This window comes from Carassius carassius, chromosome 7, assembly GCF_963082965.1.
Source record: "Carassius carassius chromosome 7, fCarCar2.1, whole genome shotgun sequence".
NCBI lineage: Eukaryota > Metazoa > Chordata > Actinopteri > Cypriniformes > Cyprinidae > Carassius > Carassius carassius.
The window spans coordinates 32,583,178-32,603,708 of NC_081761.1; the positions used below are offsets into that span (position 1 = coordinate 32,583,178).

The window sequence follows — 20,531 nt, forward strand, 5'->3', positions numbered from 1 at the left end:
GCTGAAAAAATAGCATATGTTGATTAGGTATGTTTTGATGCTGGGATGCTGGTTTATGCTGGTCCTTTACTGTTTTATACTGGTCCTTTTGCTGGTTTATACTGGTCCTTTGCCAGTTTGAGCTGGTCCTTTGCCAGTTTGAGCTGGTCCTTTGCCGGTTTGAGCTGGTCCTTTGCCGGTTTGAGCTGGTCATTTGCCAGTTTGAGCTGGTCCTTTGCCGGTTTGAGCTGGTCCTTTGCCGGTTTGAGCTGGTCCTTTGCCGGTTTGAGCTGGTCCTTTGCCAGTTTGAGCTGGTCCTTCGCCGGTTTACGCTGGTCCTTTGCAGGTTTACGTTGGTCTTTTTGCTGGTTTACGTTGGTCCTTTTGCTGGTTTACGTTGGTCCTTTTGCTGGTTTACATTGGTCTTTTTGCTGGTTTGCGCTGGTCCTTTGCTGGTTTACGCTGGTCCTTTGCTGGTTTATACTGGTCCTTTTGCCAGTTTATGCTGGTCCTTTGCCAGTTTGAGCTGGTCCTTTGCCGGTTTGAGCTGAACTTCGCCGGTTTACGCTGGTCCTTTGTGGGTTTACGCTGGTCCTTTGCGGGTTTACGCTGGTCCTTTTGCTTGTTTACACTGGTCCTTTTGCTGGTTTACGCTGGTCCTTTGCTGGTTTACGCTGGTCCTTTTGCTGGTTTACGTTGGTCCTTTTGCTGGTTTACGTTGGTCCTTTGCTGGTTTACGTTGGTCCTTTTGCTGGTTTACGTTGATCCTTTGCTGGTTTTTGGTGGTCCTACTGGGACCCATTCTGTTGAGTTGGGTGATTTGGCCCAGTATACTTAGCCAATTATTACTAACTTAGGGGTTAAAATCGATGATGACCTTAAACTCGTCAGATTAGAGCAGTAGTTAAAACAAGTTTCTTGTTTTGTGTCCAAAACAAATCATAAACTCAGAGGGGACAGCGCCTTTGCTATGGCAGCTCCAAAATTGTGGTATGACCTGCCTCAGCCGACAAAACAGGCCACTTCTTTCACTCATTTTAAATCTCTTGCTGGTTTACGCTGGTCCTTTGCTATTTTATGCTGGTCCTTTGCTGGTTTGAGCTGGTCCTTTGCTGGTTTATGCTGGTCCTTTGCTGGTTTGAGCTGGTCCTTTGCTGCTTTACGCTGATCCTTTGCTGGTTTGAGCTGGTCCTTTTTCTGGTTTATGCTGGTCCTTTGCTGGTTTGAGCTGGTCCTTTGTTGCTTTACGCTGATCCTTTGCTGGTTTGAGCTGGTCCTTTGCTGGTTTATGCTGGTCCTTTGCAGCACATTACCAGCATAAACCAGCAAAGGATCAGCATAAACCAGCATCCCAGCGTCAAAACATACCTCACCACCATATGCTGTTTTTTTTCAGCAGGGTTATTAGGTTAAAATGGGCCATCTAAAATAGCTTGAAAGACATTTGTAGTAACAGTGTGACAAGAAACACCTGCTAATAATTGGCTCAAACTTGTGAACTAAGCAGATTATGAAGGAGCACCATTAAAAACAAAGTTAGGATATTAATTAAACTCAATTGTGAAAACTTTGTGTTAAGTCAAAACAATAACTTGGTACTTAAACATATTTTATTCCAGTTCTGTTGGCTCTTTTGTTCCATGTGTAAATATGATTAACATCATTTCTAAAGATAATACAAGACATATTTACTATAACATGATTTTTTTTTATCAAAGCAATATGTTTGAAGAAAACACTTAATAACAAAACATACAATAAATTTGAATTGACATACCAGAATATCTGTATATTAACACATACTGTATATTAGGCTATCAAATCACAAAGTGCTTTAGTTAAGTTAGTCTACCAACAGTAAAACAAACAATAAAAGATATTTTAAATAATGACATAAATAGAATATCTATAGCTCTCACAATGTGTTTATTTACATATATAAGCAATTTTATGATGTCTAACCTATATAAATGATGAGAACTAGCCAATATGAGTCTTCCAAAGCCAATAAGCTACAAAGTTTAGCAGCATATGCTTGACTGCATAGGGTCTGGAATCTGGAGGAAATTTCATGCTCGTCCAAAAACCTTACAAAACTTGATTGCATGTATTAGCTTGTCACGAAGTGTGTTGATGTCACTGTATTTGGGAAGAATCAATATGCCAAAACAGGTCTGGGCCTCTGGCAGTCGGTCATCTGCATCAGGACTGTCTAACTGTGAAATATTCAGAGAGCGCTTTGAGAAACCTCCCACAGGTACACGGTCCGTCCCATACAAGAAAACTAGAGAAAAATAAATAATGTGAGGATGTGAAAGAATAATAATGATATTCCCTAAATGTGCATGATGCTTCAAGATGCTCATATGTTAAAGACAACACTTACCCAGAAATTTCCTCTTGTTCTCCTCAGAGAGCTCAAAGAAAACAGTCCAGAAGTTCTTGATGAGCTCATCAGAGGCAGAGCACTTTTCATAGGAAGCACACTGAAGAGAAAGTAGAAAAACTCAGGTACTGTGAAATATTTAAAACGTCAAGAATTGGCAAGTTTCTTGAACACGTTTACCAGCTGAAGCTCCTTCCACTCGTATTTAGGGGAGCCTTGGAGAAGCTCCTGGAGTTCCTCGGGGTGGAACATGCTCCAGGCATCAAGTGGACAGCCCTTAAAGAAACCTCTTGAAAAATGCTCGAACTGTTTCTTCACTGACTTGTTGAAAACGAAGTTTACATACAAATCCACATACTTCTGTCTGGAAAAAAAGGTGTTTTTACTATGCAGTGATGGATTGTTGCATCCTCCTCCTGGAGTCCCACCAGAGGACACTCGTCCCGAATCCCTTGTTTTCCCACCATGAACTTCATTTCCCATAACCTATTGCATTGACTCATCATTGCCTAGACACTTCCACCTGTGTGTCACTACCTCATTAACTCCTTTATAACTCTCTATATATAATACCATCAAGAGGACATTTAGAAATTGAATGTTTTGTCAAGACAAGCTTGTTTGAAACATTAAAAAATATTTTGAAGAGTTGACAGATGGATAGTTTCTACCTATTAGCTTTGGTCACTCTAATTTGATCTCCGTTTGGGATGAGTTTTTCTCCTTTGACCTGAAAGAGGTAAAAAAGAGCATAAATTTAAACAACAGCTGTGTACACTAATACAAATGAACCACAGAAACTGTATTACCGTGAAATCGAAACTGAGCATATCCACTACTTCATCCTCATCCTCCTCAAGAAGACTTTTTAAACTTCTAATGAGATTTATGAAATACAGTTATGACCTGCTCTGAAACACTACTGTGAAGCCTACAGCATAAAAAGTCTAATGTCTCGTAGTCTTTAATCGTTTACCTGGCCTCCACAGGAGACAGTTCCTCCAGATCATTCAGAGTGGGACTCTGCTGGAGGAGTTTCTTGAACAAGGCCAGTGGGAAGTCAATGTTTATATAATGATGGTTGTAGAGCGCCATTCCACAAATAACACCAAGATAGTAAAAATCTCTATTAGCTTGCATGCCCTGAAAAGACACAATCAGAATCAGAATCAGAATGAGCTTTATTGCCAAGTATGCTTGCGCATACAAGGAATTTCTTTTAGTGACATAAGCTTCAAGTACACAAAGACAACAACACACAGACCAAAAAAAAAAAAAAAAAACCTTTGTATAAGTGTATAAACAATTGTGGTAGAAAGACAATGGAAAAGCATCACAGCACATATATGTGATATATGAGAAAGACCACATTAGGAAGAATGAATGTTTGGTGTAAAACTTACATCAGGATTGAACCAAACCACCAATGATCTCTCATTGACTTTTAGCACCTTCTTCTCCCATTTCAGAAGAGATTGGGAAAGGAGGGAGAAGAATTCTGCCGATAAACCCCTCATATCTACTCCATTCTCCCCAATGAACACCACCTGGACAGGAGATTTTCATTAAAATACAATATCAGACATTTAAACTCTGAATTCAATTCTCTAATTCTTTTACCTGCAATGGATAACAAAATGAGTGGGTTTTTTGTCCGAGATACTTTAGCGTGTCTGTCAACACTGTTTTCCTGTTTATGTGCAACACGTTGTCATTTAAAATGATGGTGCCTGGGTCTGGAGAGCTCTGTAAAAGTCCCTGCAAATACTAAAAAGAGTAAAATGATGTAAGCTTTAATGGGATAGTCCACCAAAAAATAAAAATTCTGTCATCATTTACTCAAATTACTTGATTTCTTCTGCAGAACAAAAATATCTTAAAGAAGATTGGTACCCAGACAGTTTGGTGCCCACTGATCTCCATCGTATGGTTAAAAAAAGGGCACTTCTTAGTTTAAGAGTGAATAAATGATGACAGAATTTGAATTTTAGGTGAACTGCTACTTAAAAAATTAGTTATTTGTCATATGCATGTTTGGCATATGAATGACTTAGTATATCCATGTCTGACTTACACAAAACATTATCTGTTTAGATACCATGTCTGCCACAAAAGGGAACTTGACCAATATTTTAATAGTTTCCTGAAAGAAAGATGCATTGAAGTAATATAAGGTTTCTTAAAGTAATTGAACAAGAAACATAAAAATGACATACATCATGTATCAAGTCGACATTTAATACTCACAAAACAGTAATCTTTCAACTTCACAATATCCTCCACAATATCATCAGAAAAAGCAAAACCCCAAAATGGTAACATAAGTTTCTCCAGGGTGGCTTGCAGCTATTGATGTAGAAAAAGAATTCTGTGGTAATTTGATTTTCCTCTAAAAATCTCTTTGTGCAGGAGAATTCACTATTGCTTTGGTTCTTACCATATCTAGTAGATCTTTGATCTCATGAATGATGAAATTCCTGTTTGGGATGTCTCTGTTGGCACTGCAGCAGACCTTCAGAATAAAGTATAAACAACTATCATACAGTGATAGATTAAATTACATCTTTGAACTAAAAAGCATCTTTGTTTAAAGGCACCTGATAGATCATCTGAAGGGCATTCAAAAACTTCTTCAAGCGTCTAGTTAAGTCATAGCCCATTTCACCAGAAGAAATCTGGCAAATCAGCTCAGCAGATGCTTTGTGAAATAACTCCACCAGGCCTTTGAGCCAATCATCAGGGAGTTTGTACCAGTACTTGTCTGAGAACATAATATAAAAATACAAATACAACAAAGCCAAAAACACAAGTCAAAGGCTGAAAAGTCTTCCATCTTTACCTAACACCTTGCAATCATCAGAATTCAGCTCAAGAAATTTAGAAGCCAGAGCTTCAGTGAGTTCGGTTTTTTGTTTCTTGAGACAACTGATGAGCTCAGGGAGGAGAAGATAAACTCTCAGCGATTCAACAGCATTTGGATTTGGATTCAGAGATGGCAGCAGTGTCTGCTGAACCCCCTTCACTACCTGAGATACAAAAAATAAATTAAATTAACAGTATCACACATTTAAGTAAAATTGGTTATAAATCTTAGATTTATTATTACCTCTGCTATCAAGCTTTTATTTTCTGATATCTTTGCAAAGGTTGTTTTAATCAGATCAAAATCCAAACCACAATGCTCTTCAGACGTCTGATAATGATCCTCACAACTTCAAAAACAGACATTTACTTTCAAATCAGTAATGGAAGTAGTCATTTTAGGCATAAAAATGAGAAATTACTAAATATAACTATCTAATTTTACCTAGTTTTGAGAAAACTTCCATTCAGGGACGCAGAGGAGGAGAACACTGTGTTTATTTCCCTGTAAATAACACAATACTTTTAATTATTATTTTCTAATCCATTCATATGCATTTCTTTCATATATACAATTGCTCAGTTGTACCATTACACTTCTGATTATAAAAATAGTAAGAATCCTACAAACATAAGATCAAGCACTCAAACACTCACTGCTTTATTGTTGCCCATGGATCAGTTCCAGACAGCCATCGGTCAATCATTTTGTCGTTTAATGTCAAAACCCCTCTGCTTGAATTGGATTTGCCCTTACTTTCAAGTTCCTACAAAATTCAAGTAACATGAGTAAACAGTGCAGCAATAATTTATGTTAAACTATTAATGAATGAAAACTACCATGTCCTACTTTGAAAAACAAGGCAAAGGAATGATTCTCCCCAGCGATGATTTTTTCAATCGTATATTCACGTTTACATTCTGTGTGCAACAAATACTTCGTTTAGATCTTTGAGAATCATCATACATATAAAATATTCATAACAAAATACCCTAATGCTAAATGATGACTTTTACTTACCAGTTGGCAGATCCACAGGGAAAGGCACAGACTGTGCGATCATTTCTCCATTTCCCAGCTGCCCTTGCATCCCATATCCAAATGAGTAGATCAGCTTTGACGATGTGATTGATACAAGCGTGTGATGTCTTTACATAAGAAAAAAAATCTTTATTAAACTGAACTATACAAAGACTTGTATTAGGGATAATACATATATTGTGAGGAATTATCTTTATGTTATGGTTGCATGAGATTTAAAAAAGATGCATACAGAAATCTGTAGTATTTCTCTGAACACTGATTGTCTTTACCTCCCACACGTGACCTGTGACACTTCAGATCCCCACAGTTCTGCAACCACCCGCGGATGATGTTCATCTCTAAAAGAGTTGTGCCCAAGCTGACCAGAGCCTCCGGATCCAAATGTGAACACTGTGCCACCCTAATGATACAGCCATAACATCAGCATCTATTTCATTATGAGACATCTCATAATTCATGTAGCGTGATATATTTTATTATTTAAAAATAGTACATTTAGGTCCATATATATATATATTTGGAAACTGACACAATTTTTCTGGATGGTGGCTCTGTATGCCACCAGAATAGAATTAAAATGAAACTATCCAGAATCAATTGTAGTGTAGACTTTAAGTTTCAATCCAAGGGCTTGAACAAAAATATAACATAAAATTATACAAAAAGAAATACAACCATTTTTATACACAGACTGCGCATTTTCAGGGGCTCAGATGTAATTGGAAAAAATAAATATAATCATAAATATAGCTGCAGAAGGTATAAAGATTTGTACTAAGCTGATCTGGGTAACAAAGGAATCAAAACAGCACAACATTACACACAATTGTATAAAGTTACCATACAGGACGCAAACCCACAACCTCCAGGTCTAGTCATTTTTGTGCAGCTCGGTCCAAAGATCATCTGGTCAGATTTTGGACAAAATTGGACAAAAATTGTAGGAGTAGTAAAAACATGAGTTTTACATTTATTTAAATTTGGAGGACAGCCACATCAATGTAAAATTGTAAATGAGGCTTTGTCAGAATTGTCATGACCCAGGGAATGAAAGAATATATAAAAATAATAAAACTCGGACAATGTTTACAAAAGTTCTAAGCTTTTTTTGTAAAAAAAACTTTATATCTCTGTTCAAACTTCTCAGGTAGCTCCAGGGCATGCCGTCAATGATTCCTGAATGTTTGTGCTAATATGTCAAATGGTACAAAAGATATTGCAATTTATGACCAATTTATGACAAATTTCAAAATGGTGGTACAAAAACACTGACACTGATATGAAAATTGAAATCTGCAGATTCAGCATGACGCAAGGAATCCAGTAACAAGATTATGATTTTTTGACTAACTGTTGAAAAGTTATAAGCAAAAAGAGCAACGTTTCATGTCTCATGAATTATAAGTGGCGCTGTTCCCAACTTTGGCATGGACCCTCATATCACGCAGTTGATGAAGTGTACAAAGTTTCATCATGACTGATCAAAGTTTGATTGGGATAAATCCTTTGAACCAATTTCAAGTCAACCTCATTTAAGTTCACAGCATCATAACTTTTAAATCTGTTCAGTCATTTCTTTGCAGCTCAGTCCAAAGAGATCAACATGATGAGAGTAATCAGATGTACTAAGTTTCATTTAAGGGATCAAGAGTTATTTCCATTTCAATGTTGAATTTTAGCCCCTTCGAGGCTTGGTCCGTAAATAAAAAATTTATTTTCAATATTTTGTTGAGAATCCCTTGAAGGCATTGAATGCCTTAAGTCTGGAACTCATGGACATCGGTGATGCTTTGCCAGGCCTGTACTGCAGCTGACTTCACTTATTGTCTGTTTGTGGGCCTTTTAGTTTTGTTTTTAGAAAGTGAAATGCATGCTCAATCGGGATGAGATCAGGAGATTGAAAGAGAGGATGAGTGGATGCCGCCTGATCATATCCTTCCTTCTCTATATTAATTAAGAGTTAAGAGTAACAGACATGAACACATGTAAGTGTATTCCTTCTCCTAGAGTCACAAGGCCAGCTAAAAGGGGGTGTGTGTGTGTGTGTGTGTGTGTGTGTGTCCGCACCTATGCTCTGTGAGAAGACCAGTTTCTGCTGACATCCTGACCTGAGATGAGGTGTCTTCTTCACCATTGTGTTTTAACTGTAATTCCCCTACAAGATTGACTTGGCCATTCCAGAATATTCCACTTTGCTTTTGCAGTATGTTTTGGGTCATTTCCAATCAATTTTGTGCATTTGGCAGAGAATATATACTGTACATGTACACTTCAGAATTCTTCCGGCTGCTTCTCTCTTCTGTCACAACATCAATAATCACCAAGGACCCAGTGCCACTGGAAGAACATGCTCATGCCATTGCAATACTTGTCATCCATGGACATCCAGGCCTTTTTAATGTAGCTGAGCTCACCAGTGCGTTCTTTTTTTCTCAGAAGGTACCAAACTGTTGATTTGGCCACTCCTAATGTTCCTGCTATCTCTTGGATGGATTTGTTTTATTTTTGAAGCCTAACAATTGTCTGTTCCACCTGCATGGAGAGCTCATTTGACTGCATGATGTGGGTCCACAACAGCTTCCAAATGCAAATGACACACTTAGAATCAACTCCAGACCTTTAAATTGCTTAATTGATGTAGAAATAATGAAGGAATAGCCCACATCTGTACATGAAACAGATTTTGAGTGAACTGTCCAATTTATGTTCCTTATGGTCCGATTTATGGTCCCTTCAAAAAGGGAGGAGGTACATATTAAAAAGCTGTAAGTCCTTAACCTTTCCTCTGATATTTGAAGAGAATACTCTCAAATTAAAGATCAGAGTGTGCACTTTAATCCTGTATTCATTATATAACTGCAACTATATGGATATGTTTGGTCAGCAACAATTATATATGGACCTAACTCTGTAATAATAAAAATAATTATTGTTATTATTATTATAAAATAATGATACTGTACCTTTGATAGAGTGGCAGTATGTTCCCCTCCACAAGAGATGGACACAGTTTTCTTCAATTGAAGGCTATTTATAATTGTTGGGATGTGCCTGTCTTTGGTGACAAGAATTGTGAATTGAATTCATCACTTCAAAATGCATAATATTCATGCTTTGATATAGATTTCACAGTATAGCACACATTTGGTAAATTTATGTGTACTTTCATACTGTTACTGATTTAGCTTTTACATGATGAAATGATCAGACCTGTAGTGTCTCCGAGGCCCAGCTGTCCAGCAGAGTTCTTTCCCCATCCAAACACGACTCCAGAGAGAGACAACACAAAGCTGTGGTCTCCTCCAGCGCTGATCTGAGCCAGCGGGACCCCACTCAGACTCTGAACATGTTGAGCAGACGGAGAGCTGGGATGATCTTTCCTCAAACCCAGCTGACCGTGAGAGTTCTCCCCCCATACGAACACCTGACCATCTGAAAGAGCAACAGCTCTCAACATCTACACTCAAACCTCAATCATGAGATGTTAAAAGATGAAAGCAAATGGTAGATGAAATAGTTGTCAATACCCTTAGTTAGTGCCACTGAATGATGGTCTCCACATGTGATCTGAATCACCTGCCTGTTATCCAGACCTTTGAGAGACCTGCAGAGACAAGACAATCTTTCAGATAGATATTTGTTATTATCATTAATGGTAATTTACTGTTTTGCCTACATAAACATACTTGCACACAGCAGATTTGTCCATGATGAGAACTTTTCCTGAATCAGAAAGAAGCACCGCACCATCTCCTCCACAGACAATCAGTCTGATTCTGTCATCAGTTTCGTCCTTTAGCTCTAGTGATTCTGGAGCAAATAATATATAGGTCCATATATTTTAAATATTATAAACATGTTTATAAACTTAAAAACTTTTTATTTTAAAAAAAATATCTTTATGTTTTCATTGCATATCTCATCAATTATTATGTTTTTAGCCTGTGTGGTTATAATCTAACAACATGAAATAAACCAAAGCGCCATTTATTTTATCATACCTGTATGTTGGTCATAATCTTCACTTCGCAATCTCAGGATCGAGACCTTCCCATCCCGGACAAATCCAGCAAAACTCCTTCCAGCTGACATGTCCTGAACTGCTGTTCTCGGACACACAGATTGTATTCCAGAATTGCCGTGTCTGACTAGGTCAGGCTTCACCAGCCCCAAACCCTCTCTGACCTGCGCTCCCCAAAAACACAACATGATCACAGCTGATGCACGAGAAGAACAGACTCCTGAAGAGATTATCTGCAGTGCATCATGGTCTGAGGAACACACTCACATTAAACTGAAATCAAACACGAAAGTCAATCAGAAAATTGTTGGTTTTAGCCTAAATGAAACTTCAATTTCCCACAAAATGAAAGTAGGTGAGAATATCTTAGTACGTCACTGGAAAACGAAACCAAAATTTAAAGGGATCGTTCGCCCATAAATTAAGATTCTGTTGGCAATCTATACTCTGTTATTGTTTCAAATCAGTAGTCCTATACTATACATTCCTTCGCGGATCACAAAAAGAGGTGTTTGCCAAAATGTAATGGACTAAAAACTCACTAAAGTCTCCATTTTTCACGTTTTTCACACAGAAAAAGTGGATGGTGAAGCTTGTAATTCTGTATAAGCTTTGCGTAACTCCTGTATATTTTAGAACGCGAAATCATTTATGCCATTCTAACTTATAACGGAGACGGTATGTGGTTATTTTTTTATTTTTTTATTTTTTTACAAATTCAAATGGCCAATGAATAAAATAATAAAAAAAATCTGATGTACTCATGTTCAAAAAGAAATATTTCTGCTGTTTCGTGTGAACGTTTCTGTGCTTCATTACTTTTCTGAGGCTGTCCATCCACCTCAATGACGGAAGGTCAAAGTGCTGGGAGGACATTATGTGTGACAAGAAACATCTGCTGAAAATTGGATCAAACATGTTAACCAAACAGATTATGAATGAGCCCAAAAGTGTTTACTAAAACATGTATTTTTATTTAAGCAATTAAATATGTTTGAAGAAACAATCAGTAACAGGTTATAAGTTGACATACCAGAATATCCACATATTAATGCATTATTTTATATAATATAAAAATAACAAAGTGCTTTTGTTGAGTTATTCTCTTCACTGTGAGCATAAACAATGAAAGGTCATTATTTTTTTATGATATATATAAAATAGAATATGTATAGCTCTCATGTTGTGATTCTTAAGCCCACAGTTTTTTATGACAACTATAAATTTACAAAAATAATGTAACCACATTAAGCAAAAGAGTAACATATATATGGCAAATCTATGACTGAAAGAAAATCAGGCAAAACTGAATAACAGTTCATGTAACATTTAAAACTAGTGAGCTACAAAGTTTAGTAACATATACTTGACTTCAAATATTTTGGGGTTGGAACCTTGAGGAAAGTTTATTCTCGTGAAATATTTAAAACATCAAGAATTGTCAAGTTTCTTGAACACGTTTACCAGCTGAAGCTCCTTCCACTCGTATTTAGGGGAGCCTTGGAAAAACTGCTGGAGTTCCTCGGGGTGGAACATGCTCCAGGCATTAAGTGGACAGCCCTTAAAGAAACCTCTTGAAAAATGCTCAAACTGACTCTTTACTGACTTGTTGAAAATGAAGTCTACATACAAATCCACATACTCCAGTCTGCAAATGAAATGAAACTTTGCAATGAAACACAAGGAAATCCAGCACTGCAAAAACAGGGAACATATACATCATCTATAGGCTAAATTATCTGTTTTATGTTGTCTTTTCATGTAATATCCATTTATAAGTAATGGATAATTCATTGAAGTATTTTTCAGTTTTTCTCAGTCTCTTTGGTATACTTAATATTAATATCGGCAAACCAATATGTGCATTAAAAAAATTGTACAAACAGTACAATACAATGGATTACTTTCAAAAGCCTGTAACAATTCATAAATTCAGAAAACATTTGTAAAAAAACTGGATAATAGAAATGACAAATTATGACAACTAACCATTTTTCATTGAAAGGCTTAAGCAAAGAACTAATGATTTGATGTTTTGGGGGTAGGACTATTCAACAGAGAACCAGTATAATATATTTTGATCAACATATAAGCAACTGTAGGAAACAGCAGACAAGTGTATATAATCAGTTGCGTGAACATACAAAATAATTTGCAACTTGTACAAAAGAATGAGAAATTGCTTTTTGATGTGCACAAGTGACTACATGATGTAGAGGTTGTTTTGAGAATTTCAGTTCTGATCTGATCTGAGAAATGTACAAAAGCGACTTAATAAAACAGTATAACATCACAAGGTCAAATAGAAAATGAATGTTTTATCAGGACCAGTTTGATCGAAAGTTTGAAGAATTGAGAGAGAGAGAGAGACAGACAGGCAGACAAACAGATAGATAGACAGACAATTACATTGTAGAGCCTACCTATTAGCTTTGGTCACTGGAATCTGATTTCCATTTGGAATGAGCTCTTGCCCTTTGACCTGAACGAGGTAAATAACAGCACGAATGGCCCAGGGTCACAAATGTAAGTTTTAAAATAACAGTGGTGTACAATTATACAAGTCAACCACAGAAACTGTAGTATTACCGTGAAATCCAAAAAGAGCATATCCACTACTTCGTCCTCAAGAAGGCTTTTCAGACTTCTAATGAGATTTTTGAAATACAATTATAAATATGACCTGCTCTGAAACACTACTGTGAAGCCTACAGTATAAAAAGTCTAATGTCTCGTAGTCTTTAATCGTTTACCTGGCCTCCACAGGAGACAGTTCCTCCAGATCATTCAGAGTGGGACTCTGCTGGAGGAGTTTCTTGAACAAGGCCAGTGGGAAGTCAATGTTTATATAATGACGGTTGTAGAGCGCCATTCCACAAATAACACCAAGATAGTAAAAATCTCTATTAGCTTGCATGCCCTGAAAAGACACAAGCATCACAGCACATATATGTGATATACAGGTGCATTTCAATACATTTGAATGTTGTTGAAAAGTTAATTTATTTCATATATAGTGTATTAAATAAATTCAATGCACACAGACTGAAGTAGTTTAAGTCTTTGGATCTTTTAATTGTGATGATTTTGGCTCACATTTAACAAAAACCCACCAATCTCAACAAATTAGAATACTTAATAAGACCAAAAAAAATAGTGAGTTGTTGACCTTCTGGAAAGTATGTTAATTTACTGTACATGTACTCAATACTTGGAAAGGGCTTCTTTTGCTTTAATTACTGCCTCAATTCGGCGTGGCATGGAGGTGATCAGTTTGTGGCACTGCTGAGGTGGTATGGAAGCCCAGGATTCTTTGAAAGTGGCCTTCAGATCATCTGCATTGTTTGGTCTCTTGTTTCTCATTTTCCTCTTGACAATACTCCATAGATTTTCTATGTGATTCAGGTCTGATGAGTTTGCTGGCCAGTCAAACACACCAACGCCATGGTAATTTAACCACCTTTTGGTGCTTTTGGCAGTGTAGGCAGGTGACAAATCCTGCTGGAAAATGAAATCAGCGTCTTCAAAAAGCTGGTCAGCAAAAGGAAGCATGAAGCACTCCAAAATTTCTTGGTAAACCGGTGCTGTGACCTTAGTTTTCAAAAAACACAATGGGCCAACACCAGCAGATGACACTGCACCCCAAATCATCACAAACTGCGGAAACGTAACACTGGACCTTGGTTTCCAAATGAAATACAAAACTTGCTCTCATCTGAAAAGAGGACTTTGGACCACTGGGCAACAGTCCAGTTCTTCTTCTCCTTAGCCCAGGTAAGACACCTCTGATGTTGTCTGTGGTTCAGAAGTGGCTTAACAAGAGGAATACGACAACTGGAGCCAAATTCCTTGACACGTCTGTGTGTGGTGGCTCTTGATGCCTTGATCCCAGCCTCAGTCCATTCCTTGTGAAGTTTACTCAAATTCTTGAATCGATTTCGCTTGACAATCCTCATAAGGCTGCAGTTCTCTCGGTTGGTTGTGCATCTTTTTCTTCCACACTTTTTCGTCCACTCAACTTTCTGTTAACATGCTTGGATACAGCACTCTGTGAACAGCCAGCCTCTTTGGCAATTAATGTTTGTGGCTTACCCTCCTTGTGAAGGGTGTCAATGATTGTCTTCTGGACAACTGTCAGATCATCAGTCTGACCAAGTGAACCAAGCTAAGAGACAATTTTGAAGGCTCAGGAAAACTTTGCAGTTGTTTTGAGTTGATTAGCTGATTGGCATGTCACCATATTCTAATTTGTTGTGATTGGGTTTTTGTTAAATGTGAGCCAAAGTCATCACAATTAAAAGAACCAAAGACTTAAACTACTTCAGTCTGTGTGCTTTGATTTTATTTAATACACGAGTTTAACAACTTTAACAAAGTTTAAAAATTGTGTTGAATTACTGAAATAAATTAATATTTCCACGACATTCTAATTTATTGAGACGCACCTGTATGAGAAAGACCACATTAGAATTTACAAGGAATGTTTTGCGTAAAACTTACATCAGGATTGAACCAAACAAGTGAATTCTCTTGGACTTCCAGCACCTTCTTCTCCCATTTCAGAATAGATTGGGAAAGGAGGGAGAAAAATTCTGCCGATAAACCCCTTATATCGCTTCCATTCTCCCCAATAAACGTCACCTGGACAGAAAAAAAAACGAAGCCTTACAATATGGTAAAATGGCATATCAGATGTTTCAAATGGTTAACTTTTGGATTTTAGTGCTATTCCATTTACCTTCAATGGATGGAAATATGAGTGGATGTTTTGTCTCAGATACTCAAGTGTGTCCATCAACACTGATTCCCTGTTTATTTGCAGCATGTTGGTATTGTCATTGTGTATGAATAAGCCTGAAATGCTCTGTATCCTTTCATTCCGCAGGTACTTAAAAAAGTACAATAATGTTAGCAGGGTATTTGCATAAAATGATTACATTCTCGGGGTGTTTACATGACACGGTTTTCTAAAACTAAAAATGGAAACCTTGTGTTTTGGCCAATCATTTACATGACAACAGCATTTTGGGAGTCTAAAAATGCAAACTTTTGAAAACAGGTTTCAAAGTGCAAGTTTTTATAAACAAAATAATATTCAGGTAAAAATCTCCGGAATTTGTGAAAACTGTGACGTCATGCACATGCATATTATGTGATCAGTATAGGTATGTGCACAGGTGCGTAGTGTTTCTTTACAAAGTGATATCGCTCAGTGTGAAATAGGATTGTTTTGCCAATGTTGCTGTCTGTATGCTAAATGTTTCAAATAAATCCATGGAAGAACTTCTCAGTTTGTAATACATCATTGTCATGTAAACATACCCTCAGATTAGCATGGCATATGTCACTTACACAAAACATTTAGATGCAGAATCAGCAGCAAAAGGGAACTTCAATAATATTTTAATAGTTCTCTGGAAGAAAGATGCATGGGAGAAATATAGGTTTTCTTAAAGTTATTAAACAAAAAACATAAAAAGTTAAATATTTACATGTATCATGTTACAAGCCTTCAATACCCACAATGTAGTAATGTTGTTTCAAAACTATATCATAGACATCATTGCACTCTTTCAGGTATTCCAAGGTGGTTTGCAGCTATTGATGTAGAAAAAAGAGAATTTTCTTCTATTTTAGTATTCCTCAAAGAAAATAATTCTGTTCAGCATAATTCACTATTGCTTTGGTTCTTACCATATCTAGTAGATCATTGATCTCATGAATGATGAAATCCCTCTTTGGGATGTCTCTGTTGGCACTGCAGCAGACCTTCAGAATAAAGTATAAGCAACTAGAGTATTATAGAATGATTGATTAAATTACATCTTTAATCCAGTGTTTAAAAAAGACACCTGATGGATAGTCTGAAGAATCTTCAAAAACTTCTCCAAGCGCTGTATATCCTGGTTCATTTTACCATAAGAAATCTGGCCAATCAGCTCAGCAGATGCTTTACGAAATAACTTCACCAGGCTTTTGAGCCAACCATCAGGGAGTTTGGACCAGTACTTCTCTGCGAATATAACCTAAAAATACTTAGACAAATGCAACAAAGCCAAAAACACAAGTGAAAGGCTGAAAGTTCTCCCAGCTTTACCTAACACCTTGTGAGCATCGGGATCCAGCTGAAGGACTTTGGAGGCCAGAGCTTCAGTGAGTTCGGTTCTTTGCTGTTTCTGGATAGATCTGATGAGCTCAGGGATGAGAAGATAAACTCTCAGCGATTCCTCACCAACTGGATTAGGATTCAGAGAACAAAGCATCTGTTCAACCACCTTCACTACCTGAGATACAGAAATTAAAGGAATTTCAGGTTGCATACAATTAAGTTCTCTCAGTTTGTGAAAGTAAAACCCTTTTCAGCACCTTTATGTTAAACATGTTAAACAAACTGGATATTTTGGATTTACTATTACCTTTGATATCACCTTTTCATTCCCTAATAACTTTGAAAAAGCTTTTTCAGCCAGTTCAAAATCCTGTTCATCTTGACTACAAAAACAAAAAACATACATAAGATATTTGTGATGCTTTCAGCAGATTTGTTTTGGGCTCAAAAATGACTAGACATACGTACTTCTGAATTACCTTGCTTTGAGAAAACTTCCATTCAAACAGGCAGCAGAGGAGAACATCTTTGTTATTTCCCTGTAAATATTGTCCATTTACATGTATATGCATTACCCGAACATATATAAATTACAGGCCACAGAAATACTAGTAAGACTTCTAATACTCTACATACAAGTCAAATCTATTTGATGAATCCTTCAGTAAAACTCAGACAAGAACTGACAAACACTTTGGAAATATTTTCTTAATTACACATAAATGAAAACAGAAGTCTGTCTATAAAACTGAGTCAGGCACTCACCTCTTTATTGTTACCCATGAATCTCTTTCTGACACCCAACGTTCAATCATTCTCTCATTTAATGAAAGTGAAAAGTGAAAGTGAAGTGACATTCAGCCAAGTATGGTGACCCATACTCAGAATTTGTGCTCTGCATTTAACCCATCCGAAGTGCACACACACAGAGCAGTGAACACACACACACACACACTGTGAGCACACACCCGGAGCAGTGGGCAGCCATTTATGCTGCGGCGCCCGGGGAGCAGTTGGGGGTTCAGTGCCTTGCTCAAGGGCACCTAAGTCGTGGTATTGAAGGTGGAGAGAGAACTGTACATGCACTCCCCCCACCCACAATTGCTGCCGGCCCGGGACTCGAACTCACAACCTTTCGATTGGGAGTCCGACTCTCTAACCATTAGGCCACGACTTCCCTTTGTCACAATCCCTTTACTAGGATTGGGTTTAGACTTTGCAGATTCGTTGCCAAGTTCCTACAGAAAAAACAACAACAACAACAAACAAGAAAAAATATATGTAATCACAGTGCAACAATAATTTAAATAATTTATGAATGAAAACTACCATGTCTTACTTTGAAAAACAAGGCAAAGTAATGATTCTCCCCGGCAACAAGCTTTTCAATCGTATATTCACGATTACATTCTGTGTGCATCAAATACTTAATTAAAATCTCTGAGCATAATCATGAATATTATACAAATATTGATGATAAAATGGACCATTGCTAAGAAATAATGAAGAAAAAAGAATTGAATGCCTAATTTACTGAGCAGCCCTCAAACATCAGACATGTTAACCATGTGAGGAATTTTGTATGAGAGACATAGAACAGTGCATAGAAGAAATCCGTACGATTGCTCTGAGATGCTGATTGCTAAGTCTTTACCTCCCACACGTGACCTGTGACACTTCAGATCCCCACAGTTCAGCAACCACCCGCGGATGATGTTCATCTCTAAATGATTTGTGCCCAAGCTGACCAGAACCTCCAGATCCAAATGTGAACACTGTGCCACCCTGAAACATGAAACATTTACTAATTATTTTCTGTCCAGCTTGCTTTTATGCTAAAAACAGTATACAATCTAATATATTATGACCATAGTACCTTTGATAAAGTGGCAGTGTGTTCACCTCCACATGAGATGGACACAGTTTTCTTCCCGTTCAGACTATTTACAACCGTTGGGACGTGTCTGTCTGTGGTAGTAAAACAGTCAGTTAATCGCTTCCAAATACATCATATTCATGCTTTGATAGATTTCACAGTATAGAACACATTTGGTAAATTTATGTGTACTTTCATACTGTTACTGATTTAGCTTTTACATGATGAAATGATCAGACCTGTACTGTCTCCGAGGCCCAGCTGTCCAGCAGAGTTCTTTCCCCATCCAAACACGACTCCAGAGAGAGACAACACAAAGCTGTGGTCTCCTCCAGCGCTGATCTGGGCCAGCGGGACCCCACTCAGACTCTAAACATGTTGAGCAGACGGAGAGCTGGGATGATCTTTCCTCAAACCCAGCTGACCGTGAGAGTTCTCCCCCCATACGAACACCTGACCATCTGAAAGAGCAACAGCTCTCAACATCTACACTCAAACCTCAATCAATTCATCTCAATCATGAGATGTTAAAAGATGAAAGCAAATGGCAGATGAAATAGTTGTCAATACCCTTAGTTAGCGCCATTGAATGATGGTCTCCACATGCGATCTGAATCACCTGCCTATTTTCCAGACCTTTGAGAGGCCTGCGGAGACAAGACAATCTGTCAGATACTATCATTTATGATCATTTATGCTGTTTGATCTACATAAACATACTTGCACACAGTAGATTTGTCCATAATGAGAACATTTCCTGCATTAGCAAGAAGTACCGCACCATCTCCTCCACAGACAATCTGTCTGAATGTTTTATTCTTTAGCTGTAGTTCCTCTATAGTACATAAATTATTTTCATCAGTTCAACTTCTCTTCACACTATAAAAATGAACAAAAACACTTTCATTATGATGCCATTAAATTAATAAACATACAGTATCAGTAGATCAAATATAAATATATGGCATTCATCTCACATTTATATCTTTAAATTATGACCTAATATGTCATTAGTGTATTATACTTAGTTTTCCATCATGACCATAATCGTCACTGCGCAATCTCAGGACCGAGACCTTCCCATCCCGTACAAATCCAGCAAAACTCCTTCCAGCTGACATGTCCTGAACTGCTGTTTTTGGACATAAGCATCGCAATCCACATTTGCCATGTCTGACTTGGTCAGGCTTCACCAGCCCCAAACCCTCTCTGACCTGCGCTCCCCAAAAACACAACATGATCACAGCTGATGCACGAGAAGAACAGACTCTTGAAGAGATTCTCTTCGTCTTAAATTGCAAACACGAAAGTTAAACCGGTAAGGCTTGTTACAGGCAAAACAAAACTTCCCACAAAACGAAAGTACTGAATCTTATCTTCTGTATTTGTTGCTTTTACCATCCAGTTGTTTTATATGTGGAATAGGACAACCTGTCCACAATGACCGTCAGTTTTTTCCACAGAACATAAAGGTGATGTTAAGGTAAAATAGCGGGGAATGAAAACTCAGAAGTCACAATTCACATTCGTGTTTTCCATTCAAAAGCGTGAATGGTGACAGTGACTGTCATTCTGTATAACATGACATCCCTCTTCAAGCTTTTTATGTCAAAAGTTCTCTGTATGATTACATTTAGATAAATATTTAATCGCTATGAGACATTTTATAAAGACAATTAAAACAAACAATAATATCAACAAGCTTCTGAGATGAGATATGTCTGAGATTAGAACGCCTATTACTACAGTTTCCCTTAACTCATTGGTTTAGAGCTGTGTCAATCACATTAGTCTGGCCAATCAACTGATTGAACCCCACCGACGAAACGGAGGGATCTGATTGGCCCACATGTATTTTCCTTCATTAGGCGGTTTGTGTGCAGCAGCTAAAAGAAGAAATTACCTAATGTACGAAATTACATTTCTGTTAACCCGTTAAGTTAAATAAATACATACCAGATATCATTGTCATCATATCAGTTAAAGGTAAGTAGCAAATAAACGTCTAGAAATTATACAACATTCGCGGTTTGCCGTTGAGAAATCCGTTTGCTTGCTAGCAGCGCCAGCTCCGAAAGCTCGAGGATTCTTCTGCGTTTGGCATGTTGTGGTAAATGTTTAAACTCAAGAATTCGCTTATTCTGTAATTTATGTCTGTTTCAGCTATTTTGCGTTATCATTTTTTGTTAAAAACTTTAATAAAGAGCGGGTTGAATGTTTTGCTAGCATTTTGTTATATAAGCGAGGAGTTAC

General features: G+C 37.4%; 3 protein-coding genes and 1 pseudogene across 5 annotated transcripts; all 4 read right to left on the reverse strand.

Moving 5' to 3' along the window:
* Positions 1 to 1,553: 1,553 nt before the first annotated feature.
* On the reverse strand, positions 1,554 to 10,618 carry LOC132143949 (probable E3 ubiquitin-protein ligase HERC3). Of its 3 annotated transcripts, XM_059554611.1 has the most exons (24): positions 10,274 to 10,618; positions 9,959 to 10,082; positions 9,800 to 9,876; positions 9,483 to 9,704; positions 9,236 to 9,327; positions 6,542 to 6,672; positions 6,249 to 6,376; positions 6,078 to 6,148; positions 5,885 to 5,994; positions 5,673 to 5,732; positions 5,472 to 5,577; positions 5,205 to 5,391; positions 4,963 to 5,126; positions 4,803 to 4,877; positions 4,613 to 4,711; positions 4,440 to 4,508; positions 3,986 to 4,132; positions 3,769 to 3,912; positions 3,342 to 3,508; positions 3,175 to 3,241; positions 3,037 to 3,095; positions 2,546 to 2,729; positions 2,366 to 2,465; positions 1,554 to 2,263 (listed from the first exon to the last, which is right to left on the reverse strand). In XM_059554611.1, the coding sequence occupies exons 1-24, from the start codon at positions 10,479 to 10,481 to the stop codon at positions 2,049 to 2,051; spliced, it is 3,006 nt and encodes a 1,001-aa protein (XP_059410594.1). In that variant the 5' UTR covers positions 10,482 to 10,618; the 3' UTR covers positions 1,554 to 2,048. The 3 variants fall into 3 exon arrangements, 2 of the variants coding, with proteins under 2 accessions (XP_059410594.1, XP_059410595.1); XM_059554612.1 differs by lacking the exon at positions 10,274 to 10,618 and having other exon boundaries at positions 9,236 to 9,323; positions 9,959 to 10,022; XR_009434301.1 differs by lacking the exons at positions 1,554 to 2,263; positions 3,037 to 3,095 and having other exon boundaries at positions 2,413 to 2,465.
* Positions 10,619 to 11,868: 1,250 nt separating this feature from the next.
* Positions 11,869 to 15,378, reverse strand: LOC132143954 (probable E3 ubiquitin-protein ligase HERC4). The gene is made up of 5 exons (XM_059554616.1): positions 15,032 to 15,378; positions 14,794 to 14,934; positions 13,047 to 13,213; positions 12,717 to 12,775; positions 11,869 to 11,941 (listed from the first exon to the last, which is right to left on the reverse strand). The coding sequence occupies exons 1-4, from the start codon at positions 15,116 to 15,118 to the stop codon at positions 12,730 to 12,732; spliced, it is 441 nt and encodes a 146-aa protein (XP_059410599.1). The 5' UTR covers positions 15,119 to 15,378; the 3' UTR covers positions 11,869 to 11,941; positions 12,717 to 12,729.
* Positions 15,379 to 15,651: 273 nt separating this feature from the next.
* LOC132143952 (E3 ISG15--protein ligase HERC5-like) lies at positions 15,652 to 17,225 on the reverse strand. Its single transcript, XM_059554614.1, has 8 exons — positions 17,168 to 17,225; positions 16,882 to 16,941; positions 16,710 to 16,785; positions 16,391 to 16,577; positions 16,146 to 16,306; positions 15,988 to 16,062; positions 15,813 to 15,891; positions 15,652 to 15,707 (listed from the first exon to the last, which is right to left on the reverse strand). Exons 1-8 carry the CDS (start codon positions 17,215 to 17,217, stop codon positions 15,697 to 15,699), a joined length of 699 nt encoding a protein of 232 aa, XP_059410597.1. The 5' UTR covers positions 17,218 to 17,225; the 3' UTR covers positions 15,652 to 15,696.
* Positions 17,226 to 17,585: 360 nt separating this feature from the next.
* On the reverse strand, positions 17,586 to 19,933 carry LOC132144244 (probable E3 ubiquitin-protein ligase HERC3; annotated as a pseudogene).
* Between the last annotated feature and the right edge of the window lie 598 nt (positions 19,934 to 20,531).

Excerpts from the sequence above, each read along its gene's own strand:
- LOC132143949 (XM_059554611.1), bottom strand. The coding sequence starts at position 10,481 with ATGTTGTGTTTTTGGGGAGCGCAGGTCAGAGAGGGTTTGGGGCTGGTG. Across the intron at positions 5,733-5,884 it reads CCATGGGCAACAATAAAGCA|GGAAATAAACACAGTGTTCT; the intron begins GTGAGTGTTTGA and ends TGTTATTTACAG. Across the intron at positions 5,392-5,471 it reads ATAAAAGCTTGATAGCAGAG|GTAGTGAAGGGGGTTCAGCA; the intron begins GTAATAATAAAT and ends TTTGTATCTCAG.
- LOC132143954 (XM_059554616.1), bottom strand. The coding sequence starts at position 15,118 with ATGCTGCAAATAAACAGGGAATCAGTGTTGATGGACACACTTGAGTAT. Across the intron at positions 13,214-14,793 it reads TTGTTTGGTTCAATCCTGAT|GGCATGCAAGCTAATAGAGA; the intron begins GTAAGTTTTACG and ends GTGTCTTTTCAG. Across the intron at positions 12,776-13,046 it reads CTGTCTCCTGTGGAGGCCAG|GTCAAAGGGCAAGAGCTCAT; the intron begins GTAAACGATTAA and ends TACCTCGTTCAG.
- LOC132143952 (XM_059554614.1), bottom strand. The coding sequence starts at position 17,217 with ATGATTGAACGTTGGGTGTCAGAAAGAGATTCATGGGTAACAATAAAG. Across the intron at positions 16,578-16,709 it reads ATGAAAAGGTGATATCAAAG|GTAGTGAAGGTGGTTGAACA; the intron begins GTAATAGTAAAT and ends TCTGTATCTCAG. Across the intron at positions 16,307-16,390 it reads CGATGCTCACAAGGTGTTAG|AGAAGTACTGGTCCAAACTC; the intron begins GTAAAGCTGGGA and ends TTATATTCGCAG.